This window comes from Heloderma suspectum, chromosome 2, assembly GCF_057233095.1.
Source record: "Heloderma suspectum isolate Gila_16-S chromosome 2, 16-S_ref, whole genome shotgun sequence".
Classification (NCBI taxonomy): Eukaryota; Metazoa; Chordata; class Lepidosauria; order Squamata; family Helodermatidae; genus Heloderma; species Heloderma suspectum.
Window position 1 is genome coordinate 264,745,067 of NC_139459.1, and position 26,992 is coordinate 264,772,058.

At 43.3% G+C, this 26,992-nt stretch overlaps 2 protein-coding genes across 10 annotated transcripts in view; one reads left to right on the forward strand and one right to left on the reverse strand.

Moving 5' to 3' along the window:
• CNOT6 (CCR4-NOT transcription complex subunit 6) overlaps positions 1-3,710 on the forward strand; it is a 48,090-nt gene extending 44,380 nt beyond the window's left edge. For 8 of the 9 annotated variants that reach the window (XM_084839115.1, XM_084839113.1, XM_084839116.1 and 5 more), the window contains one exon: positions 1,449-3,710. In XM_084839115.1, coding sequence (XP_084695241.1) covers positions 1,449-1,661 — 213 coding nt within the window. In that variant the 3' untranslated portion in view covers positions 1,662-3,710. Of the gene's footprint in view, positions 1-918; positions 1,012-1,448 lie in introns of those variants that run through there. The other variant, XM_084839118.1, reaches the window with a different exon arrangement.
• A 19,349-nt stretch (positions 3,711-23,059) lies between these two features.
• LOC146354498 (uncharacterized) lies at positions 23,060-24,034 on the reverse strand. The gene has a single exon (XM_084832425.1). The coding sequence runs from the start codon at positions 24,032-24,034 to the stop codon at positions 23,060-23,062; it is 975 nt and encodes a 324-aa protein (XP_084688551.1).
• Between the last annotated feature and the right edge of the window lie 2,958 nt (positions 24,035-26,992).

The following is a 26,992-nucleotide window of genomic DNA, read 5'->3' on the forward strand; positions in this document are numbered from 1 at the left end:
GGAAACAGCACTCCTTAAAACCCCCAAAAGCAGTGGCTACAGCTTGTGCTTAAAAGGGTGGTGGCCATGGAAGAGTAATCGCTGGAAGGTTGAACTCTACACAGAATCGACTAAGCATTTTAAAGCATTGTTTGTTTAAAGTATCTTAAGAATGATTATTAATCTGAGATATCAGGAAGGTGTACAAAAGACATAAAAACCAAAATTAGCCACAATGTAATATTACAATTTATTACCATAAAACATTCCAATAAAAACAAATCAAACATAAAAACAGCAGAGAAACTAAACATAAGCCAGCATAATGCTTTAATATGCCTGAACAGATAATACAAGTTTTAACCTGGTGCTGAACTGACAGTAGCATTGGCACCAGTCAAGCTTCTGTGGGGAGGGCATTCCAGAGGGTGCCACCACAGAGAAGGCCCTCTGCCTACATACTCTGCAGTAAGCTTCTCCTAGCAAAGAAACCCAGAGAAGAGCCTCCTCTGAAGGTCTTAAGGCATGGGTAGGCTGATATAGGGAGAGAGGCTCCTTCAGGTATTTGCATCCCAAGCTATTTAGGGCTTTAAAGGAACTTCGAATTAGACTGAGAAGCAAATAGGCAACCAATGTAACTCTTTAAGAATGCGTGTAACATGAACCCATCTGGGTATACCAGCTAAAATTTGAAGTTATTTGACTCTTCTGACTGCCCTTCAAGGGCAGCCCAATGTACAATGCATTATAGTAATCCAGTCGAAAGGTTACTATAGCATAGACCACTGTAGCCAGACTATCCCTGCCAGGAATTGTTGTAGCTGGTTAAAGGCACTCCTTGCCACCTGATCCTCAAGTGACAGAGCTGGATCCAGGAATACTCCCAAGCTACATACCTCCTACATACCATCTAGAACAGGATATGCATCTAATCCCCAGGCCTGAGAACCACATACCCACAGTACCTCAGTCTTACCGGGATTCAACTGAAGTTTGGCCCTCATCCAGCCCATTACCGACTCAGGCACCAGCCCAGCACCTGCAACAACCCGAACACTCCTGTTGGAACAGGAGTACCTTAACCTTTCTGCAGAATGCCAGAAGGTATGATCAAACATACAGCATTCGAAAGGGCCTTCCGCACCTTCAGGACAGCAATTGAAAAAGCCCCGCCTCTTGTGGAGGCCAGCCTGGCTTCAGACTATGATGGAAACTGAAGTTGGACTTCCACATCTGATCTTAAACCATGGAGAGACTTACATGGGAGCAGGTATTTCTTGATGTATCTGGGATCCGCACTGTTTAGGCAGCTTGAATTGGTCCTGGAAACACAGGGGTAGCTAGTGCAACTGTCAATACAGGGGTAATGTGATGATACTGACACGTATCTAAAACCGATTGAAACTGTTTCCACTGGGCTGGTTTACTTTTGAAAATATGCTTTGCACCATTTTCTCTCCCCTTTTTAGGGTATTATTGACTACATCTTCTACTCTAAACCTCAGCTGAATATTCTTGGCATCCTGGGACCTTTGGATCATCACTGGCTAATAGAGAACAATATAAGTGGCTGTCCACACCCGCTCATTCCTTCTGACCACTTCTCACTTTTTGCACAACTGGAGCTGGTGCTGCCTTTCCTGCCCCCAGTGAATGGAATCCATCTGCCTAGCAGGAGGTAGTCAAGTACATTTTAGAGGGCAACCTCAATCTAATTTGTAAAATTGTAAAATCTGAATATAGAGGAGTGAGGTATGGCCAACAGGGATCTTTCGTAATGATCTTAATTTTAAAGCTAATTATTTGATAAAGAAATAGTAAAAGCCAGGTGCTATCAGACACACAATTCTGAGCCCAACATGCTTTATATACTGTTAGACAGGGATTGGTGCATTTGCACCTTTCTTAGATTTGTTACAAGTAATTTGTTTGTTCTATCCGATGTAATATTTCATGCCTTGAAAATAGGGAATTACTATAATAAATTCTCTTTTGCACAGATATCTGTAGCACTACTTTTTGAGGCCAGTAGTAAAACATCAAAAGACCATTCTTCCATACTTCACTCCCTTCTTTTTCAGACTTGTTTGTTTGTAAAATATAGAATTTGAATTTAGCCTTTATTGATTGTATATGAACAACAGAAAACCTGATTTATGAGATTTTGTACTTTAAAAAAATCAGATTTGGAAAATGATTGTATTGTAAACTAAGGCTAAATTTTTATCTGTTTCACGTGTTATAAAGGCCAGCTTGTAAAAGAAGCTGCACCAGGCTTTCTCTGCTAATGATTTGCACTGTTAGGGTTTTAAGCCCTCATGTACTACTTGGTTTTTTAAATTGAGAACACTGTTTTAAATTTAAATCTGATCAAAACCATAGCAAATTTCTTCCAGTTAGTTGACCTACATGCATTCCTTCTTTCTTTTAACGTAAACAACAGATAAGCTAAGCAGTAGCTGATTAGGCTTTTGTGTGTTGATAGCCCTTACTGAGACACACATGCTAACATCTTTCTGTCAGGAGTGCAGCTCTTCTGCAGAACGTTGGGTACAGCTTTTTGCGTTACCCTTTTCCCAGCCCCACTGTGCCTGCTTGATTTTGTTCTCAGCACTGCCTGTGCATGCAGAGAGAACCTGTGCATCCTCTTTTATTTTTTTTAAATAATGTTAACATTTTGTGAAAATTTTATGAAGATACTTTTGTATAAGCTGTGGCATCTATTTTTTTTCCTTTGTGAAGCGTCGAATATCACTTTTTGAACATGTTCAGATTGTGGGTACACAAATGCTAAGCTTCTGGTACCCATGCACTGCTTCTTTCAGTGTCATTGCACAATGCTGTGTGTGTTTGTTTCTCTTCCTCACCCGCCCCCCAATACTATCATGTGAATTCCTTTTCGATTTAACCATATTCCTCAATCATTCCTCAGTCATCATTCCTCGAAGATAAAGTGTACCGTCTTCTGTTTTATGAAGCAGTGTAACTAGACATGCGTTTTCAGTACAGGTTCCCTAGACAACACTTCAGATCGATCATTAAAGTGACCAAGTCTTATTCTATAAAGTGTCAACAAAACTAAGGATGGTAGTGTACTCTCCTCGTGCCATTAGTGTTTGAAAGCCAAGTGCGTGTGTGTGTGTGTGCGTGCGTGTGTGTATACACGCACACATGCACACATGTATATACTGTCCTAACAGGGAAATTCTCTCTAACCCTCAGCAAACATACCTTCAGTAACAAATTTGTTTCATAATTAGAGAGAGAACTTGGTCAGACTGCTTTTGTTTCAACTGCAGGCAGAGAAACAAAAGCTTACTCTTGAATTGAGCAATTCTGAAGATAATTAATTTTTTTAAAAATAAAATGTGTCTTAGTAGTTGAAAATTTTATAAAGAAGAAATCATCAGCGCTGAGAAGTGCTTAACCATTTTGTTTTAAAGAGAATAATAAATTTGCAAAGAGTTCATGTTTAAAAAACATTTTAAAATTTCAGCAGGAAAAGTCTAGATCTTGAATACTTGTCTAGGACCTGGTTTTTCTTTCGTTCCTTGTTTTTTTAGTTCAGACACCAAACATGTCCAGTTTATAATCAGTACATCGGAATGCTGGTAATAATTGATGTAGTAGATTCAATGAGTAGTGTTGCTTTTTCTGTTCTTGTTTTTGGGTTTTGGGGTTATTTTGTACAAGTGTGAATAAAAGGTGTTTTACTCATGTTTCCTTAACAATGTGTTGGTAATGTGCATCATGACAATTTTCAGTGGCAATGGAGCCAATTTAGCTTGTCATACTCAGCAACTTATTTTGTTTCCTGATTATCTGGGTTATTTAATAGTATGTCCAGAAAGCTTTATGGAAGGGAAGCACTTATTCATTTTATATTTCTTAGAAGGAGTTAATTTTTCCTTTTAAGCTGGAGCTTGAGTGCACTTGGTAAATCCTAAAGGTTTAAGCTTTACACATGCGTTTTCACCTTTGTTTAGTCTTAAAATATATATATATATGAATTTATGGCAGCACATTAAAAGGTTACGAGCCCATTCATGTGCTCAAGGACTCTGTTCTTGCCTGGACATGTTGCAATCTATGGGTAGCTCAAATTACTTTTCCATGTTTGGGATAATAAGATTCTTGAAGTATGAGAGCTCAGAAAAATTGATAGATTTCCTTTGACATCAGTATACCTTTGGTCAGATCCTACAGTAATGAAGCTCACTCTGAGGAAATATTCTGCATCTTTGCAGAATGATGTAACTTGCACCAAATGTGTCTGGCAGTCTATTTCAGAAAAGTAATTCTTTTTTTTTAGAGAAATTCCTGCATCAAACAAATTCAGACATTTCATAAATGAATGCAATAAACTATCTGTCTTCACAAAATGATAATTTTCAATAACCTTAACAGTTTATTTGCTTAAGGTAGCTTTGGATGTTCCCATAATATATGTTCTGTGTTTCTTATTAACATAATCACATATATTTAAAAAGAGCATAGAGCGTTGCTGGGCATAAGGCTCCCTCTCCCCATCTCTCAGTTTAAACTAGATATCTATCTAGCAATTACCATATATTGAAAAATCTCGTAATTACAGCCTACATATTTATGGTTGATAATTCTAAGCCATGTGCATAAATTCAATTATGGTGGAACTTAAGTGGGAAATACAAAATATTAGGGATTCTGGGGTTTTAAGTTCACAAAGAAAAGTCTCTAGGAAATGTGTGTAATTATTTTGTCCCTTTTGATTTGTGGGTTTAAGACATACAAGTCTCAACTGTGAAGTCAACCATTCAGGATGCAGACTTACACCCACTGATGTAAATCTCTTTAAAATTATATGAATTCTGCTGTGGCTAAAATGTATAATAGTAGGTTGAGATGTCAAGTTCTCACTTCATCCATAGGGCAAAGAGCTCAAAGACAAAATAATTGCACTACCATTTTCAACAAAAATAATCACACTGCAAATTTGGCAAGTCAAATTGACGGCTTACGTAGTGAGTCTGTTTTTTCCCATCCAGCCTGACACAGTATTTTAGTATATGTTAACTCCTGCTATACTTTTTGGTTGTGTATGCTTTTTTAAAATGTAGGTATCTTGGTATGTTTAAGTAGTGTCTAAAATTTAGATTACCTAGTCTCTATTCACAGTACTTCTGTATAACGTGTAATGCACTGGACTAACTCTTGTTTACCATATGTGTAACAAAAAAAAACCAGCACATCATCTGCACTAAGCTCAAAGAATGTTGCATTTGTCTATAGGCAGCTCTTCAATATGATAAATGGGAAATTGAATATGGTCTGATGGTAAACAAGGGCTTTTACTGTTCTCTTCAGTGGAACTTTCTTCTTGGTCAAATTTTAACTAGCTAGTATTATATTTATATACAGGGTTGTCTTTTTTTTCTTTACCAATGTATTTTCCTACTCATAGCTGACCAATAAATTCAATATCTGTTTCAAATCTCTTTGAAGTCTAATTTTCATATTTCACCTCTGCCTCTAAACACATCCATACAAACGGAGGCACTGAATTGTTCTTACATTAAGGGAGCAATCCTACGGCCACTAGACAGTGGCTAGACAGCCATAGGATATCTGGTTTTCCAGGAACTTACTTCAGAGCCCGTGCTCCGAGGTTGGTTCCTGGAGAACTGACCTCCCCCCACTTCCGCACTGCCTCCAAGGCAGCGTGGAACAGCCCTGTGCTCCACGCTCGCAAGAGGAGTAAGGAGCAGCTGAAAAGGGGTGTTCCGGGGCGGGAGGGCGGAAATGCCTGTATGACACATCCAATGTGTCGTACAGCAGCTTCCTCCCCAGCTCAGCTGTCCCCCAGCTAGCCAAAAACGCAGGGCAGGAGAAGCGCAAAGTGAACGATCCCCTCCGTGCTTCTCTTGCCCTGCTGTGGATAGGCAGTCGCCTCCGAGTTTGGAGGCGGCCACCTATCTGAATAGGATTGCGTCCTAAGTGTTAATTCCCTGTCCTAAGTCTCCTGCAGCTGGGCCATAATTCTGTATGACTTACAAGAACTATAAGGTTGCAGATGCAAAGATGCACATGTCCAATCCTTAAAGAATTTATATCTGAAGAACGTGACCTGGCTTCTACACTTTCATTTCTATGTCTCACACTGGGAATTAAATACTTCCCTAGGATAAATGGTAAATTCAAACGGCAGCATGTCTCCAATAATACAGGCAGGAGCTCTGTCCTAATTAATGTGTTACAAAGGGGAAAGCAGCTACTGGGAAAGTGACTGGTACTTTGAAGGCTTCAGGAATGAGTGTGGTGAAACCTATTTATTTTATTGAATTTATTAATCGCCCATCTGGCTGGTCACCCAGCCACTCTGGGCAACGTACAACATATAATAAAACAGTTTAAAACAATAAAATTCTACAATAAAAACTTTTTCTAAAATACCCTAACCCACCCCAAATGCCTGCCTGAACAACCACGTTTTTAATGCACGGCAGAAGCTCATTAAAGAGGGGGCATGGCGGAGTTCCCTAGGGAGGGAGTTCCACAGAGTGGGGGCCACCACAGAAAAGGCCCTCTCCCTCGTCTCCACCAGTCTAGCTGTCCTGGCTGATGGGACAGAAAGAAGGCCATCCGAGGCTGATCTTGTTAAGCGGCCTGTCTGGTGTTGCTGGAGGCGCTCCTTAAGATAGGCTGGGCCAGAACCATATAGGGTTTGAAAAGTCAAAACCAACACCTTGAATTTGGCCCAGAAAACAACTGGTAACCAGTGCAACTCCTTCAGCACTGGAGTGATGTGATCTTGCTGGCGGCTGCCTTTAATCAGGCGAGCCGCCGCATTCTGTACCAGCTGCAGCTTCCGAACTGTCTTCAAGGGTAACCCCACATAGAGTGCATTATAGTAGTTTAAACGAGAGGAGACCAGGGCATGTACTACCGATGGGAGCAGATGGTGAGGAAGGAAAGGGCGCAGCCGCCGTATCAGATGGAGTTGATACAGCGCTGTCCGGCTCACAGCTGACACCTGAGCCTCCATGGACAGCTCCATGGACAGTCCAAAATGACCCCCAGGCTGCGGACCTGGTCTTTCAAGGGTAGCCGTACCCCATTCAACACCAGGTCAGCATCCCCCAGCCTCTTCTTGTCTCCCACCAAAAGTACCTCGGTCTTGTCAGGGTTCAGTTTCAGCTTATTCCTCCCATCCAGCCACTCACCGTCTCCAGACATTTGGACAGGGATTCTACGGCCAACCTTGGTGAAGATTTGAATGAGAGGTAGAGCTGTGTGTCATCCGCATACTGATGACACCGCACCCCAAACCTCCTGATGATAGCCCCCAGCGGCCTCCCATAGATGTTAAATAGCACCGGGGAGAGGATGGAACCCTGTGGCACCCCACAAGTGAGTGGCCATGGGTCCGAAACCTCCTCTTCCAGTGTTACCCTCTGGTACCTGCCGTAGAGGAAGGACCGGAACCACCGCAATACAGTGTCTCCAATGCCCAACTCCTCCAGGCGGTCCAGGAGGATACCATGGTCAACGGTATCAAAAGCTGCTGAGAGGTCGAGGAGAACAAGGAAGGAGCATTCACCCCTGTCCAGAGCCCTCCTCATATCATCCACCAAGGCGACCAAGGCCGTTTCTGTCCCATGCCCAAGCCTGAAGCCCGACTGAAATGGGTCTAGATAATCGGTTCCTTCCAGGTGTGCCTTCAACTGCATCGCCACCACCCGCTCAATCACGTTGCCCAAAAATGGCAGATTTGAGACTGGGCGAAAGTTGTTCAGAACTTGGGGATCCAAGGAGGGCTTCTTTAAGAGCGGTCTTATCACTGCTTCCTTGAGGGCTGATGGCATCACTCCCTCCTCAGGGGAGGCGTTCACCACCGCCCTGATCCCCTCACCCAGTCTCTCTCTGCAGCCCATAATGAGCCAAGATGGGCAAGGATCAAGTAAGCAGGTGGTCGGCCTTACAGATGAACACACTTCATCAGAAGGAAGAAGCTGGAACCGATCCCACAAAACCGGTTTGCCACAAGCTGCCTCTTGTTCACTAACTGTATGCACAGTGTGTGGAGTAACACTCCTTATCCAATCAATTTTATCTGCAAAGTGCCTTGCCAAGGCCTCACAGGAGGCCTTAGAATGCTGCAGTGGTTCCGGAGCCACAGGACCGACCAGGCTCCGGACCACTTGGAACAGCCTCCTGGGGCAGCACTCTGCAGACACGATAGAGGCAGCATAATATTCCTTTTTTGCTGCCTTCACCGCCACGTGATAGGCTGAAGATACAGATCTAGCCCATGTCTGATCGTCTTTGGAGCGAGACTTCCGCCACCGGTGCTCTAGCCGTCTCACCTCCTGTTTCAGAGCTCGTAACTGCGGATTGAACCATGGTGCAGTCCGAGGCCTGTTCAGGGGGAGAGGGCGTTTCGGAGCCACCCGATCTAATGCCCCAGTGATTGCGGCATTCCAGCCACCCACCAGGGTCTCAACCAAGTGGCCGTTGGCGAGCTCCAGAGAATCCCCAAGCGCGTTCAGGAATCCATTCAGATCCATAAGACGCCTGGGGCGGACCATTGTAATGAGTCCTCCACCCCTGCGGAGGGGTTGTGGAACCGAGAAGTCTAACGTCACCAGATAGTGATCTGACCATGACAAGGGGGTGGTGGATATACCCCCGACTTCCAGATCTCTCCCCGCTTCTCCAGAAACAAACACAAGGTCTAGTGCATGACCAGCTACATGGGTGGGCCCAGTTAGAATATGGTGCAGCTCCCAGGAAGCCATGGTCTCCATTAAGTCCCGAGGCACTCCTGTGAGGATGGCCTCTGAATGTACGTTGAAATCCCCCAACACCAATAAGTTAGGGGACTGTACACGCACATCAGAGATCACCTAAAGCACCTCCGCCAGGGAGTCAATCGTGCAGCGGGGTGGACCAACCTCCAGTACATGCACTCAGCAACCTTGGTCTCCCGGAGAGGGGGTCTGGTGAAGACCAAGGACTCTAGGTAGATAACAGCCACTCCCCCTCCCCGATCCCCAGCCCTCGGCTGCTGTGCATACGAAAATCCAGCTGGACACATGGCTGCAGGGTTGGAGCAGCAGCCTCGGCCAGCCAGGTCTCCGTAATACATGCCAGGTCTGCACCCTTGTCCAGGATCATGTCGTGGATGAGGGAGGTTTTCAGGGTAACAGACCTGGAGCTGTCATAATTTGGTTTGGACCACTTGAGCTTTTACAAAGCTAGGATTCACAGAGATGAGGGACTTGCACAATGAAGACATGCATTGTCAAAATCATCCGCATGGATTTTTATTTAGAAATACACTTTAAATATTTGCGTTGGTATATTGAAAATATGTGCGTTAAAAACTGTAAAATGTTCCATTGCTTGCTTATGGCTTCTAAAACATTTCAGTGCACTTTAAGATTTCAACACAGGATGAAACGCCTGCATGTTATCTCTGTTGTGAGGTGGATGAGCATTAAATTGTCTCTTATAGATTAGACCCTATCTCTTCTCAAAGCTTCTCCTGCTTGCCACAGCCAGCACCAGTATTTACAACAATGGAAGCATCGATCCTGTCCTCCTGTGGGTACTTAAGGTCAGGTCTTTTAAAGCTGAATAAATGCTGTATGTTTCTGAGAGAATGATTCCATTCTGGTAGGATTTGTAGCTATTATACCCCATGAATTACAGCCTAGGTGTACGGACAGTGTTGGTCTGTTCATTTAGCAATTTATAGCCCACTTTTCAATAATTGTTCTCAGTTAAATGTGGCTATATACAGTTAAACACTTTTGGTGGTAGATAGTAGAGGAAGCCAAAAAAGAGACACCTATTTGAAGGCTGTCAAGCAGAGAATCCAAGATTCCTAAAATAGTAGGTATTACATTATGATTTATGTGGCTTCTACGTTTTGGCTAATGCAAACTGCATTACAGTTCTGTAAATTTTTAATGCAGGTGCGCATTACAATTCTGTTAATAAATTGCTAGCTGAGAGTATTTGGTATACAGTTTGGGTAACAAAGCACTTGCAAATATTTCTTACAACAGAAAAGCATTTAGGGCACATTCCACCCAAAATTAATAACTTTTTTTTTTCTCCTCGTGAAATTGGTGGGCTTTAAAAAAAATGTTTCAACTTTGAGTAGATGCTGCCCTTAGATTGTTTATGTTGCTACTTATTAGTCTTTGATTTCATGTTTCCCTAGAACACCTTATGAATGATAAAGAAATTTGTCTTCAGTCATCAGGAATACAACACACTGTTAAGAAATTGCAGTCTGTCATGTCTAAATCATGAACAGGAGCATAGGCATGAGACCGAGTTCAGTGACACACACCATACTGCATCCATGTGCAATTCCTGGCATCTTCAGTTAAAAGGGTGTGTGGGGGCCAGGGGTGGGGGGGAGGTCAGCTGTTCTTCAACAACAACAAAAAGCTGACTCCAATTCCAAATTAGGTTTAGCAGCTAGTGATGGGAGAACTCTGCTTGTCAGCTGCAGCAGACAATCCTGAACTTGATAGACCAATAGCATGACTGCAGTCAGCAGTTTCAGGCGAGCTTTAAAGTTTTTAATGAATTCTTGGTGCTCATCCTTTTAGCAGTATCATTAAGAGGATAATCTGCAGTATTCCTTTTCTTCCTACTATAACTACTTACAAGAATGTTTGAGTAGGCCGTAGTTTGAAAGTCTGAGTAGAATCTCTCCCCCCACCCCACAAGGTTAGTGACCAGATTTTCTTTGTTTTATGAAGAGCTTTCTGAGTAGGGGGTTGTGCAGCTTTTTCACAGCACCAATTGCCTCTGCAACAAAGAAGGCAGATTCTGTGTAAGGTGTTTGACACACTAAATGTGGTGACCCATGCTCTCTCTTTTTGTTGTGAATATCATTTCAATTAAATTTGTCTTGGAACAATCAGATCTTCTTCCCACTACCAACTTTTCAACCAAAACCAACCAATCAATAAAAAACTCAACTCCCCTACTATGACTTTGATTGTGTGTTTTCTAAATCAATCTCCTTGTGCGCATTAGCCTGAATGTTGTAATTTGGAAGGAAGGCTCAAATGTTCCCATTACTTACCCAAAGGCAAGACAATTATGGAATATGGTTAGAATGTAGATATTCTCTTCCTCCATGTCAGAGAACCACACTTCAAATCGCTTTGAGGGCCACTTTATATTTATATTAAATCAAGAAGCTCACATTTCTAGATTAATTTTTTTAACCAGTCTCTGTTATTTAATCAGTATTTGCTTGTTTTGTCTCCGTTTTGTAATTCATAGCATGGGCTTTCTTAGCATCAACCCGCTTTTTGACCACTCATAATGCCATACATTATGGTTGGGTTGTTGGTGAACCGTGGGTTGTCTGTTGAACCATGGGTAAGCACGTTGTCTGAACTTAAATCTGGGTTGGCATAACACGCTAACCCACACTCAATGGTTGAGTATGGGTTTGTTGAACTGTGGGTTAGTGTGCTGTCTGAACTAGGGATGCTGGAGAAATTCAAGATGGACTAAACTGAGCTTAGATATCGAAGAATCCGACCTGCGGAATCCACTGCAGAGCACACATGCACACACACACACACACACCAGGCTATGCGGAGACGATGGACTTTGGGATGGTTTTTCTAATATCTTTTCCCGAAATTTACATATATTTATTCGTAGGAAAATATGCAAGTTTCTGCTGAGGAAAAGCTGAATGGAATGGGAACAATACGGTAAATGCTACACTCTCAGGTAAATTATGTAAATTGTTATGAAACCTCTTGTGTAATTATTTGTGTTTTTTCCGCATGATGAAAAAAAACCTCGCATCCATCTGTGAATGGATGACAGAACAAAAGGTGTCTGACAATCCACGAAACACAGACGGAGCAGATTTTACACAGTCTGTGCATCCCTAATCTGAACCCAGGACATTTTCCACAGTGGGGCTTGTTAACCACTCTGAACAACCCAACAACAAACCATGGTTTCTCAAGGTGGCTTGTTTGAGCAAAAATATGCCACATTTCATGGTTAGCAAGCCACCCTGCAGAAAATGTCCTGGGTTCAGACAATACGTTAACTCATGTTTCAACAAATAACCCACAGTTCAACAACAACCCTCACTCGACCACTGAGTGTGGGTTAGCATGTTCTGTGAACAGCCCCATTGAAATCACTGGGAAAAGCTCCACTGATTTTCAGTGGGAACTAAGTCTGGATCCTGCAAATGGTGTTCAGTGTCCCAGCAATTCACACAAAGGCTCATGCCTCATGTTAATCACATCAAGTTTTCCCCTCAACAATTGTTTTAACTTCAAACAGCCTCCCAGGTTGCAGTCGCTATTGGGAAGCCAGTAACCCTCTATGCCTGTCTCCCAACTCCAAACTGGCCACCCTGAAGGCTTTGTTAGTGTGGCTGGCTACAGTATGTTGCAAAAAACTAGTTTGCTATGCACCTCTGAGTCCAGGACAGCAGGAGCAATGCAAATGGTAATCCTAGTTATTACTGAAGTACTAAACCTGCAACTGGGCTGTACCACTTCAGGCTGTAGATGGCGGTTTAAAGGAGTGAATTCACTCCTCCATACAAAAGTTTCCTTGACACACAAATTAGAACTCGGGAATAAGGAACCCATTCTCTCTGATATGTTAGCTTTTTATGTAGAAGGCATGTCTTGCATGGAGGGCTATTCATTCATAGAATGACCCCCCCTTCCAAAAAACTGCCCAAACCCTGTCTGAACTGGTACAACATGGAAGTTTGTAACACAGTGACCATTATAGTCAGCCATCCAACAGACGAATACAATGGTTTCATGTGGAAATTCACATGGTCTTGTAGGAAAGTTGTCCTCATTGAATAGCTTTCCTGAAAAGTTCCCATGATGCACTGAAGTTGCAGAAATGTAGTACTTATGAAATGTGGTGCACAGAAAAGTGGATATGGCTGTTATTGCTATTGTTATTTTGCTGCTTTTTATAGTTGATTCTTACTGCTGTCTTTTATACTGTCTGTTTCATTGTGGTTTTGTTTATATTAAATATAGTGATTTTGTATTTACAGGATGGAACCTGCCTTATGAGAGTTTGGCCCTAAGCCTAAAATACTTTAGGAATTTAAATCCCATATTTTCTGAGATCATGAAAATCCATGGAACCTTTTGTATTGAATGCAGATCTAAATACATTAAAAAGGCTGAAGTTTTGCACACATTTACACCCATCATTAAGACTCAACTACAGAAATATATCCATATATTTTGTCCTCTAATGTGATGGCTGTATTTGTGTTAGTGCTATCAGTTGTGAAGCCATCTGTGCAGTAAGTGTCTGTAGAGATTTCTTCATCTTCCATCAGACTCAATTTCACAGACACCAAGTATACAGTACTATTCACCCAACTAAAATTAGTAGATGGTGGGACGTGTTGGTGACCTTGTATGCTTGTCTCCACAGAGGTGTTTTGTAAGAAGCTCTTTGCACATGGGGAAGCAAAGCGTTGGATGTAGAGCAAAGGCAGGCTGGTGCCAAAGGTTGGGATGGTCTGCCAAGGACCCACACCCTAGCAGGGGCCCACTGACAGTCTCCTGGAGTTGCTCATCTGCCTCTCCATTGCAACCTGCTTGTCCACCTGTCTCTTGCTCTGGTTGAGACAATGGTGGTGGTGAGAAGGAGGAGGAGGAGATGCCAGGGCCTGCTTGCTCACTGGCTTTCGGCCTGTCAAGTAAGCAAATGATAGCAATGATGAGAAACATGATGAGGAGCAATAGCAGCTGGTGACAATGGCAGTGAAGCGGCAGACTTGAGGTAGGGGGCATTGAGGGTGTCTTGTCCAGGGTCCCTCAAAAATCTGGAGCTGGCACTGAGCAAAGGAATTTGTCAATGGCACCATTTCTAGTTATGATGCCAACGTCTTAACATCATTGCATGTGTGAGATCATATGCTGTTTGTCCATTTTTCATTTTGCTGTAGTATGCCTTAATAACAAATGCCAGAAATCAAGTAGGCAAGGACTTGGGTGATGCATTAAACTTGAAGACCTCTATGTATGCACGCACATGTTGTGTGCAAATCTACAACAAGCATATCAAATGTAACTTTAGGGAAAGAAGCCTGTGGGAATGAGCATGTCCTAGACTGACCTGAAAAACATGAGATTCAATACTATATACGCTCTTCTATGTGCTGTATTCCATGAGATGGTGCTGTATGATCTCCATGCAGTTCCAGCGCATTATGCCATTGGTAGGGTTTCTAGAATACAGGTTCTTCGGTTGTAAATGGAGCCATGTTTATTATATGGGTTTTTAAAATGTATATTTTGATTAGGCGTGTGGATCAGCTTCCTCACCTAAGCAATGAGGACAACTTATCTTATTCCCATCAATGGGGATTTTCATGTGAAACTGTTCTCCATCATACTTGCAACAAAAGTCTGGCTGATTACTAGGCCATGGTGACACAGGCATTCTCTCCCCATCACGATTTGGGATAAGCTTGGACAGGCAGTAGATGTTCTGACAAGGCTGCAACCAGTGGGAATCTGGAGTTCTTCCAGGGGATTGTAGTGAGGAAGGTGGCCGCATTCCGCCTGTGCAGATCTCTCTCTCTCTCTCTCTCTCTCTCTCTCTCTCTCACTCACTCACTGTATATGCATGTATGTGCATATATAAAATTTTGACATGCAAAATGCTAAACTACCACTAGGTGGCACAATTGACATGCATATACATGAGAGACATATGAAATCTAGTGTTTATTTAGGTGGGGTAAAAGCACACAAGCAGTGAAGGAATCTTCAATCCCTGTTGAAATGTACAATGTGGAGCCCGTTGCTAATTGCAGAAAGGTTATAGATAGCCTTTATTTACCTGCCCCGGGCTGGTGGTTGGGTTTCTAGTATACAGGTTCTTCAGCTGCAAATGGAGCCATGTTTATTATATAGGGTTTTTAAATGTATATTTTGATGAGGCGCGTGCATCAGCTTCAGACAAAGCCCAAATCCACCCTGAGAACCCACAGTCTGCAAAATGTGTTATTTTACCCACAATGGGTTGGCATGTCATTTGCCAGCCCATTGTGGGTTCAGAGCATCGGGCAACAAGCCACTGGGCAAGAGCGGCAGAACCCACCATTTGCAATTGTGCCCAAGCCACTGTTTCCCCTTGCCAGTGACAGCCCCTCCAATGGTGCTGTTTGGGTACCATTGGAGGGGCTGTAACCCGCCCCCTTCGCCCCGCTAATCCCTCCTTCCTGGCTCCGATCACAACCATGGTCTGGTCCTTTTTAAAAATAAATAAATCCTGGTCCCATTTTGGGGCAAAAACAGGACCAGGAAACTTTTTTCTGCACTTCCTGTACCCTGAGAATGTGCACAAATTGGAGCTCTTTTCATCCCCCCCCCCCCCGCGGTTTCCCAATACTGCACAGGTGTGCAGCAGTGGGAAACTGAAGGATACTGCCCCCCCGCCCCCCCTGCCCCCCTGCATGTTGCCCATACATGAAAGGGTGCAGGCAGGGATCACCGGTATCCAGCTCCACAATGTCTGCCTCAGCTTTGCTGCTGTAAGTTGTCAAAACTGACAGCTCTCAAAATCAAGGCAGAGACAGTGTGAAATACGAATTTAATTTACCGAGGCCCATTCAGTTTTCCATGATGTCTTCCCGATATAAGGAAATATAAGGAAGACAACATGGGGAAAAAATAGGAAAAATAAACACATTCTGTCAACAGTGATCCCTATGGGGGAGGTGGAGAAGCGCCCTGTTTCTACTTAAGAGGCAGGGTGTTCAGTGCAGGGAGGGGTGGGAGGGGATGCCTGCACCCCTCCCACCCTTTCCCATGCCAGGCACCACCACTTCTTCAGAAGAAACAGGTTGCTACAGTTTTTATTTCATTTCCTCATTCTGCTCTTGAGCAAAAACAGAATGAAGAAATGAAACAAAAATATGGAAAGGTGGGGGGCGGGGGGAGTCAATGGCCAAGTGTGGGACCCCCCTAGGGTGTCCCCCCACCCTAGCATGAATGGGGAACCCACAGTTAAGTAGGCGTTTGAGATCCTTTTCCTGTCCACCACCACACTAGTCAGGGGCCAGGATTTGTAAAGGACAATGAACAGGAGCATCAGTAAGTTGCTGGCTTCCTCATACCCTTTACAGCTGCCAAGCACCAGCATTGTAAGAATGTCTCTGTGCCAAAATAGTAGAACTCTCCCCTCACCCCCGGCAACTCTTTGCCTATTCTTCACAGAGGAAGCTTCTGGCTCAAGTACAATTCAAACAGAGATGCACACATCACTTTTTAAACAGAGAAAGTGCTTCAGTAGGTGCAACTAGTCTGAGAGAAGTGGCAGACAGGGAAAGATTGAACTCTTTTTGCCCCTCTCGTTCTCCTCCCCTCCAGCTGTTTTCCCCTGTGGAGTTTCAAGTGTGTGTTGAGCTGCGAAAACAGAAGCTGGCCTTGTTATATTTCACATGCATTTTTTTTACGTAGCATACTTAGGACAATGCCTTCCATACAGAAAGGTACATGGTTACCAATTTTTTTTTAAAGTTTTCTTTTTTTACATTAGCAAAAAGCCTGTGAAATATCATAGTGGAAGGTGTTGAGGTAAAGTGATTTTCCTCCCTACTGCAGTGCTGTTTAGGTCATATCGTTTAATTTAATTTAATTAATTTATTCATTCATTCATTTATTTTATTATACTTGTGTTATGAGGGTTTTTTTTCTGTTAGCTGATTTGAATTATTTTGGACAGAAGGGTTATACATTTACTATATTGAGCAGGGATCTGGAGTAGGTGATCTCCAAGGTCTATTTTAACCCTATGGTTTTATGACGAAATAAATAAAATAAATAAGTGTGAACTCCAGTCTCCCTCCCATATGCCTCAGGTTCATTGCTCCACACTGCCACCACTTCATATAACCATCGCAGCTGCTGCCTCTCTCAGTCAAGATAGTTCCAGGTGCCTAAAATGGTCACACTGCTCTACAGCAGGAGTGACCAAACTATGGCTTGGGAGCCACAACAACTTGGGACCAGGATACCTGAGAGAGCACCTCCTTTCTTACCAACTCACCCAGTCACTGAGGTCATCAGAGGGCATGTCCCTGGTGGTTCCACATGGACCCATGGCCCAATTGAAGTCCACCAGGAGAAGAGCCTTCAGTGTGGTGGCCTCCTTTCTTTGGAACTCCTTGCTCCTGGAGGTCAGGCAGGCACCAACATTGTGTTCCTTCTGGTGCCTCCTGAAGACATTGTTATTTCAAGAGGCCTTCCTTGAGTGCATAGCGGTGGTTTATTAAATTCAATCTTATTGCAACTTGTCTTTTCAAAAATGTTTTGTTCTTTTATTTTTGCAGTTCACCACCCAGAAATCTTTTGATGTGGAGTGGTATATAAATATTGTAAATAAAATAAACTTGTGGCTTGCTGATTCCTCAGTTGTGGCTCCTGGGCCAACAAGGCAGTTCATGCATTGTGCGTCTCCCGGCATCCTCCCCAAGATGCTGCATGATCGGGCAATCCCTGCTCTCTGCTGCCAGTTGGACTGCAGGTGCCTCCGAGGCCAGAAGGCTGCCACCTGGCATGGAGGAAGGAGAAGTAACTGAAGACATGGGCAGCATGCAGGAGAGAGAAGAGGGAGGAGACTCCTGAAGAAGCATGGAGGGGGAGGGGACTGAAGCAGCTGCCTAAGAGGCGAGGACAGTGCAGAAAGGGGAGGGAGGGAAGGAGAGAGGCGGGAGGGGGGTCAGCCAGAAAGGAACAAAGACAAGCCTGGGGCAGAAAGAAAAAAGAAGATATTTCTATGGCCTGCAAAAGGTGAGGGGTTAGTAAGTATTTTCCCCTTCCAGGTACCCATGGCCACCTTGTTGTGATTTGGGCTTTATGTGTGTCTGGCAGTGCAAATTTACAAACTGGATTAGGGTTTAGTTGTAGCAACAACAACAGTGATGTTCTTGCTCTTGAGCAGCCAGCTGGTGCATGAGATTGCCTTCTCCCACATCCCTTTTGTCATTCTGTCCTTTGTGAAACAACAGGAGAAATGTAATTTTGAGCCCCACAGCAGGGAGATATTTTAAATGTTTATTTGCATAAACTCTCACAGCACTTACATAGTTATCAAACTGGGGATCTTACATATATCACAGCAGACTTGCTCTGCACTGACTTTTCACAACTGCTTGAATTGAATAATGTAAAAGAAGATGGTCGTTCCGTATGGAGGACCTATAGGAAGCCATTAATGGAAGGTCCTTCATCTTCAAACCACTTCTTTCTGGATTCGGAGGGACTAGTGTAGCAGATCAGTAAAGAGGACTACAGATGTGGAAAGAACATTAAGTACAGGGACTAAAGTCAGGATCTAAGAACCCTCCAACTTGTTCCATGTGTACAAGGCAGTGCTAGGCAATGTTTTTTTAAATAGCCACCTTTTGAAACTTGAAACTCCTATTTGCAAATCCAGACTAGGATATGGCATGGATAGGATATGGAGGGGTTGCAGTTGGACATGCCTGAAGTAGCTCTTTTGTTTCTCCATGCAAGTAAGCAACCTTCCATTAGATCCCACTGTTCTGAAGATTTTACATGACAAAGAAATCCCTTTGAAAAAACAAGAGCTAGAGAGTAAAAGATGCTGGCTCATGGCTAGAGGACTCAACGTTTTCTTTACATTCAAACAATTCTAGGGAGCTGTGAAGAAATGCCATATATATAACTGTTGTTGTTATGTAACATTTACTTTGTGTGGCTACAGTGTATCTGTAGGCCTTGTTTTTTTATTATCAAAGTCCTGTGTAGTAGTTGCTTAGAGACATTCTGAAGGAGGAGAAGAGAGAGACAAACACTTTGAATATTGTTAGATAGAGCCTGGATCAGGTACATTTGATTCTGACAGGCTAGAGATTCTAGCTAGGTGGAAAAGAACGGTTGGGAAATGACAGGTAAGGACTTGACATTTGCGGGGTTAGTCAGTCTGTAGTTAGTGAGGGAGAAGGTCTGCTGGTTGGTGGGTGGTGTTTTAGAAGGACTAGGAAAAAGTTGAGGAGAAAGTGAATAGCTAAGGCCTGAATATTAAACTAATCCTTCTTTGTGGGATAACCATACATGGTTGGTAAAGGTCAGGAATAGGGAACAGGTGGCTGTGTTATGGCAGGAGGCTGCCCTAAGATCTTGCCAGAAGGAGGTTAAACAAGCAGGCAGTAAAAACCCAGATAAACTGTCTAAGCAGCCAGAACTACAACAGGAGGAGCTTTGGGAGTCAGAGAAAGACTGGTTGTGAGTGTATTTGGCCAGGGTGGCAGTTTAGGGAATTTGGCTGGAGGTAGAAGAAGTCACCAAGAGGCTTGTAGCAGCAACAGTGTCTGTTGAGTCCTTAAGAATTGTCACTAAACAGTCTTTTGAAAACCCCAGAGTAAATATTATTATTCCCTTATGTGTAAAGTATCCCTTTAATACATGAAGGGCACAATCCTATGGCTGCTAGTTAGCGGCTAGATGGCCATAGGATTGGTCAGTTCCTGGGAACCGACCTCGGAGCCTGCGCTCCAAGGTTGGTTCCTGGAGACCCACCCTCCACCCCCTCCCACACCGCCTCATAGGCAGCGTGGATTGGCCCCGCACTCCGCGCTTGGAAGAGCAGCGTGGAGTGGGGAAAACGGTCTTAAAAACATATTTACTTAGAAATCTGACAGAGTGCAATAAAGCTTTCTTCCTAGTAATCCTATGCATGTTTTCTTGGAAGTACGTCATGCTGATACCATGGCACTTACTCCTAATTAGCTTTGTGTAGGTTGAAGCATAACATTTTATTTTTACCCTGCCTTTCAGTCCATGACAGAATCCCCAAGGCAGCTCACAAAGACGTACGACATTGCAGATAATGAGATATGAGCTTTCCTAGGTACTCTAGTTGCAATTTACATTTATGGGCCATGTAACTGATTTTGTTATCAGTTTTCTACTCCCAAAGGCTGCACAAGCTTGATTAGCTGTAAACACCACGGAATTGACCTTGCTTTTTCAGTTCAATTATTGGTTGAACCAAAAGCATGACTGAACATTTATTTCAATTAGAATATTTCTGGTAAGTGCAATTGTACAACTTAATATTGGATTATATAGTAAAGAGCGCAATTTGATGAAATGCCCCCTTTTAAGCTTTTCAAATGCACAATCTAGTCAGTTTCCAATGCCCTACATAACCTTAGGGTTTGACATTAACAAAAATCTTAATATGTTAGTTACAGGGTCCATTGCAGACAGGTAAAAGGCACATGATCATTTGGAAGGAAACAAAAATATCCCACTCATGTGTAATTATCCTTTTGATGCTGGGTTTCTATTTGCAGGGATGTTTGTGTGTGTGCTTCTTTGTTTGTTTTTAACAGAGGAGAGATTTAAAAAAAAAAATCCCCACCCCATCTGTAGTGATGCAACATCCATTCTACTACCTCATATTAATGCAAATCTAAACCAGGCACCTAAATAGCTGAATTTATTGACAGATTTGTATTTGGACTGAAACTGAGCTATCTCCAGCTTTACATAGTTATTTTCTACTATTTCTCTGGAAATAGTAGGTTGCTGGAAACAGGATTCCTCATCATCAGACAACAGACATTAACATGAAAGAGTTAATGTTCAAATCACTTCTTCCAATATGAGGAAAGATAAATTTTCAAGTGTTGGTAATTTTCCCCCTATGATTTTTAATTATTAAAATTTAATTTCTCTAGGACTAACACGCCAATAAAATGCCTCTACTGGCCACACTAGCAATAGTCAACAGCACAAAATGATAACAGTATCATTGTTCTTAGCTCCATTTCAAACCATAAAAAGTTGATGGATATATGTCTATATATCCAAGCTATACCCAGCAACAAATAGAAGTGGTACACAATTTTTGACTGTATGTACATGCTACATGCAAGTCCTGAGTCCACAATATATGTATGTATAGGTTTATTTTTTTTTTTTAAGATATGTGTATCATGGTCACAAGTAAGAGAATACACGATGGGTACACGTGGTGCACTAGCTAATTTGGGAGCACATGAAGCAGTCCTCTGCTGTCACATGTACCGTAATAAGTGCTGTACATGATATAAAATTATATGCTAATAATGTTGATGAAGAAAGTAGCCCAATATGCTTTGACAAAAAATGGCACACTGTCAGCTGTCTTGCTACGACCACTGAAAATGCTGAAAGGTTTTTTAAAAAACACCTAAATTACAAAAGAGTAACATTAAACAAGCAGCAAGAGAATACAGTGCCAGAGAAGACTGCTTGATTTTCTCCCAACAGTTTATATCAGGGAAAATTAACAGTAACTTCCAGACAAGTCAAGCTTAGTCCCCCCAAAAGGAGAAGAAATTCAGTCACCAGTTCTTTGTTTACTAGTTGTATATTAACAGCAGCATATGAGTTAAACACAGCACTTGAAATATCAGGGCCAGAACACTTGCCCCGGGGGGCACCTATTATAGGTAGACATAAAAAGTTGGCGACCCCAGTACTTGCTTCTGTCCACTGGCCAGAGCACAGGTATTTCCTTTTCGAACAGAAAGAGGAACTCATGCTTGTGCTTCAGTGCAACAAGGGAAGTACGGTGTTCCTTAACTGCTTATATCAGAGTAACCAAAAGAAAAAAAGAAAAAGAAAGTAACTCCATTATTGTGCTTGTAGAACAAGAAGAATTTGATTATATGATTTACGGCACAATCCTATGCATGTTTAGACAGAAAAAAGTGCTACAACTCTCAGCATTCCCCAGACAGGATGGCTGGCTGGGGGATGCTGGGAGTTGTGGCATTTTTTTCTGTCTAAACATGCATAGGATTGCGCCCTAAGCAGATGTAACATGCTAGAGAGAAAAAGAGCCTGCTAAGGGATGTTTTTGGCTGATAATAAACAGAGGGAGCCTTACTTGCTCTACCAAAGCAGCAGCTGAGTGGAGGGGCCTGAGCCCTCTAAATAAAAGAACTCTGCACCTCACAGCAGTGAGGGACAAATGACAGAGGCTAACAGGAGTTGTCTACAGGCTGATGTTGAGTAGTTTACACTGCTGCTTATGTGTATGTGAGTGTAATCTACCTGGTGAACCCAAAGATCAAGGCAGACAAAGGGGAAATGACTTCTTCATGCAACTGAGAATTCATTTATGGAATTTGCGGCCACAAGCTGTGGTGATGTCCAGTCGCTTCCAAGGGGGATTAGACCCATTCATGGAACTTTCAGTGGTGGCTTTTAGGTGCTGTACATAACATAAAATGGCTGCCTGGGACCTCAAGATTAAGTGGCAGCACATCCCTGAATACACCAGTTGCTGGGGGGCACGTATGCGGGAGGGTGATGCCCTTGCTTCTGGGTTTCCCAGATGTCTCTGATGTGGATCACTGTGGGAAGCAGGATGCTGGCCTAAGTGGACCTTTCATCTGATCCAGCAGGGCTTTTCTGGTGTTCTTATTAACTAGACCTGTGCTTCTGGGCTCTTCTGGACTATCTTTTTTGTACTGTTTTTGTTAGCAAAGCTGAAGCTGCCCACAGGGTGTGTGAAGCATAGGATAAGAGCATTTGCTCTTTTTTCCTAGGTGAATTTTAGAAATACTTGCAGACATCTTCTATAGGTGCAGGACTGGCCCAGGCAGAATTTAGAATTCTGCTATCAGGAAATGTTGCCACTGAACTACATAGCAGAGCTTTGAACAGATTTCCATTCCAGTCCCTTATCGAGCTGAAAATATTTAGCGAGTACATGGCTTGTCTATTTTCACACCGCAAAAAGATACAACGGGTTACAAAACATATGATCACAATTACAGCTCATTATCTGAATGTCTAAGATAAACTGAGCCTGCAATGTGCTCTCCATGTAGCACTGCTAATTCTTCCCCTCGCTTGGTTCTCTGAAGCTTTGTACATCGTTTGCACAATGCAGTCTGCAGTCTATGTTGACTGTAAATAAGCATTCTGTGCCATTTAAAAAAACCAACACCACCCTGTGGAATGCGTTCAGAGAAGGAGAAAGACCTGCCATCCACATTTTCTTCAAGGAAAAGAGCAATTCATGATTCTGCAATGGCAGGGAGAAGGCAAGCTCTCACCTTTGCTTCTTTCCAAGCACTTTGGTATTCTGAAATCCAGCCGCGGCTTGTGGCTTTTTGATCCATGTGGAAATAGCCCACACAGCCTTCTCTGTTACTTGCCTCTCCCCTCACCTTTTGATGATAAATGGAAGGCTTCAGTTGCTCTCTTTCAGGGCAGGCCACTGTCTTCAGAGTCTGCTGTCCTCTTTGTGAAGATCTCAAAATCTTGGCACTCAAAGGCATTTCTCTGGGTGGGTGCAGCCAGATTGATTTACCATTCACAATGAGAAGGTTGTTTTCTTCCTGATTCGGACTACTTTCCAGAGTTGGCATCCTGCCTTGGTTTTTCAGACATTTTAGCTCTGGGCAGCTGTTTTCTCTCTGCAGCGGTCTTGGAGAGGGAAACCTGGGGAAGCTGACAACGTCTTGTTTCTCTATAGTTTTTTCTGGACGTACAAACAGACTGGTGCCATGAAAGTTGTGCTGGGAATAGTCAATACCAGCATGCTTACTGCCATTAGGACATCTTCTCCACTGATGAGTCTTTTGAGCATCTGTATACAGCTCTTCTAGTGGGTCCACCCTAGAGCTGGAGTAGGTTTTGATACAATCAAGAATGAAGCTACTTCTTTCTAATAACATCATATTAGGAAGGGTATATCTGGAGACCATTTTTGGTGTCTCAGACAAGTTTAGGACCCTGTGACTATTGTGCAGCATTCCTAGTTCATCCATGTCTTGGACTTTGCACTTACTTTCTGGTGGTATTGGAAAGGTAGGTCTTGACAGCTGGCAGATAGACTGCAGGTAGTCTTCACCAGAACAAGAATCTGGGCCCAGGTAAACATTCCCAAAACCTTTTGTGTTGCTTGTTATGTCTTCGATAATATCCTCAAAGGCTTCACTGATGGTTGGAAGAGGTTTCGCTAAGTTCAGTCTTATTCGGGGAGCCATGTCTATAAAGAATATGCAGGATATCATTAGCCAATGTGAATGCACTGCAAAGATGCTGCTGGAACTGTAACACTTTCTAAGCATAATAAATGTAAAGCTCATTCTGTAGAGGCAGTAGGTGCAGATGCATGTGGGGGCTCTCAAAAAGCCGATTACTTATTAAAAGTATTATCCACTTATACCTTGTTTATTACAGGCAGCTTTTTGTACAGGATCATCTATCCATCATCTATCGGCTATCTATGTCTTTCTCCTAGATGTGTGTGTGCGTGAGTATTTCCTTCTGTGTGGGCCATCTCTTTTGCCTCCTTTCCCATGGGATTTTTCTCCTTCTCTTAAAAAACAACAACAGTGGTAAACAGGTTAAACTGGAGTACAACTCCATATAGGTCACAGACCGCCACTTGAAGACCAGTGCTCATCAAAGCCTCGTTCCTCCTGTCAGGACATTGTCATTCCTCTGGCACATTGTCTTTACTTCTCACCTCTCCCCCTTATCTTCTCCTTCCCCCTTCCATGCTTGGCCAGGGAAGCTCTAGCCCAGAGTAGGGGCAGAACAATGCTAGTCATGGCCTAGGACAAAGGTGGGAAATGTGTGTCCCTCCAGATGTTTTTGGACTCCATCCCCCATCATCCCCAGGCAAGGAAGATGGGAGTTGTAGCCCAACAGCATCTGGGGGCCACAGGTCCCCGCCTCTAGCCTATTATCTTTTACTAAGCCTCAAAACCCATATGCTTCAGAGCAGGGAGACAGAAGCAAAAAGCAGAGGAGTGCACTACCACAAGGCCCAGGAAAGAAGTGAGCAGATTAATTTGCAATAGCCAATACCTCCATTGCTGGGTATGTCTGCGCACAGACAGCATTTAATCCTAGCTATCTCCTGCAGGTACATTTGCAGGTATGAAAGTTACTTCAGGTGGAGCGTTGTTAATTATTCCATCTAAAAGGGGACAGTCTTTACCACCATAGCTGGACTTGGGAGAGGTCTCTGAAGAACATTTCCCCCTTAGTGCCCCCCCCATTTTGCTGCCACCACCTTTCAGGGGAGCAGAGCAGAAGTCACAAAATACAATTGTTTGATACCATGGACAGCACCTGGTATCCTAGAACGGTTGTTTTGAGGGAAACACCATCGGCCTATAAACCTGATTTTATTATTGGGGACATCTATAAGAACCATTATTGTTGAAATGCAGTATAAAATATTGTTAAATAAATAGAAATAATTTCACCCATGAGCCCGGCATATTTCCCACAATGCCAATACACTCCTGCCCCAGGCCCATTCTTTAAAAAGTTGAAATCCCTCATTTTTATGGGACCAATTTCTTGCTCCATCCAGACCATGTTCCAACACCCCTTCCATGGTCTATGAGCAATAAATTGGGCACCTGGACTTGCTTGCACTGATTCCATGTTTACACAACTCTGAAAAATCTTTCTCACTCAGAAAACTAACTTGGCTTGCCAGTGGCGGGTTCATTCCTTGGGATTAACCCAGGACACTATGCCACCCAGGCTAGGATGAGGAATGTTTTAAAGATGATTTATTAACAAGTGGGACCAGCAACAAAATGTTGCAGCATGGAATGCTCCTGTTCAGGGTTCCAGCCAACCAGCCGTGCTCTCTTCCACAATGCTCCATTGTATCCCCCCAACTTAATTTACTGTCCATCACCCTAACACTCTGTCAGCATTCCATCCCCACAGAGCATGCTGAGCCTTCACTGGGCTGTTGTGGGGTTTGGGAGTTTCTCTCCCCACTTGGTTTTTTTTCCCCTAAATTTTTTTTGTAGTCCTGCAAACCAATGGACTCCCCGAGCCTGCTAATATCTCCCTCTTGTGTGTGGATGATGAATGTAAGAACAGAAGAAGCGCCATGCTGGATTGGACCAAAGGTCCATCTAGTCCAGCATTCTGTTCACACAGTGGCCAATCAGCTGTCGACCAGGAACCCACAAGCAGGGCATGAGTGCAACAACATCCACCCCCACCCCTAAGTTCCCCAGCAACTGGTATACATACGCATACTGCTTCTGATACTGGAGGTAGCATACAACCATCAGGACTAGTGGTCTTCTTACTTAATGTGTAACATTGTTAGCTTTCCTTTGGGCAGGGAACAAACGAGTTAATGATTCTGCTGATGCCCTCTCCAGCTTTGGAAATCATTGATTAATGGCCAGTGCTGGGCACAGACATTTTCCTGAAGCTGAAGGAATGAAGGTGTTAGCAAGTGGGGGTGGATCAACTGAATATCGACACATTTCCACTCATCCTGTCATCAACCCCCCCCCCACACACACACACGCAATGAATATGGGAAGGAAAAGGCATAGAATAAAGATTGGAGAGTGGGGGAGACACCTCCATGGATCTGAAATACCTTAAATAAGATATGCATTCTGGGATATATGGGCCTCTGACATAGAGAAAAAGTAAGAACCAGCAATAGAAATTAGTGACAGTTGTGGCATGCAAGGAATTCTGTACATGGAGAGAAAAGAGAACATTCAGTATTGGTTTCAAGGAATCAGGGGCTGCTGGTACAACTGCAAACATCTAAGAACATAACATAAGCCCTGCTGGATCAGACCAAGGGTCCATCTCGTCCAGCATTCTGTTCACACAGTGGCCAACCAGCTGCTCATGGGAAACACACAAGCAGGACATGAATGCTACAGCACCCTCCCCTACCCCCAAGTTTCCCAGCAACTGGTGTACAGAGGCATACTGGCTCTGATAGTGGAGGTGGCATATAGCCATCAGGACTAGTATCCATTGATAGCCTTCTCTGCCGCAGATCTGTCAAATCCCCCTTTAAAGCCACCCAAAGTGGTGGATGCCATTAGGATACCTAAGGAGCGACACTTGGAGAACTGAGTTCACTGTTAGTATCTACATGATGAGTGGGGGCAAAATTCAGGGATGGAGTTAGAGATAAGATTCAGAATCAG

Excerpts from the sequence above, each read along its gene's own strand:
- LOC146354498 (XM_084832425.1), bottom strand. The coding sequence starts at position 24,034 with ATGGCTCCCCGAATAAGACTGAACTTAGCGAAACCTCTTCCAACCATC.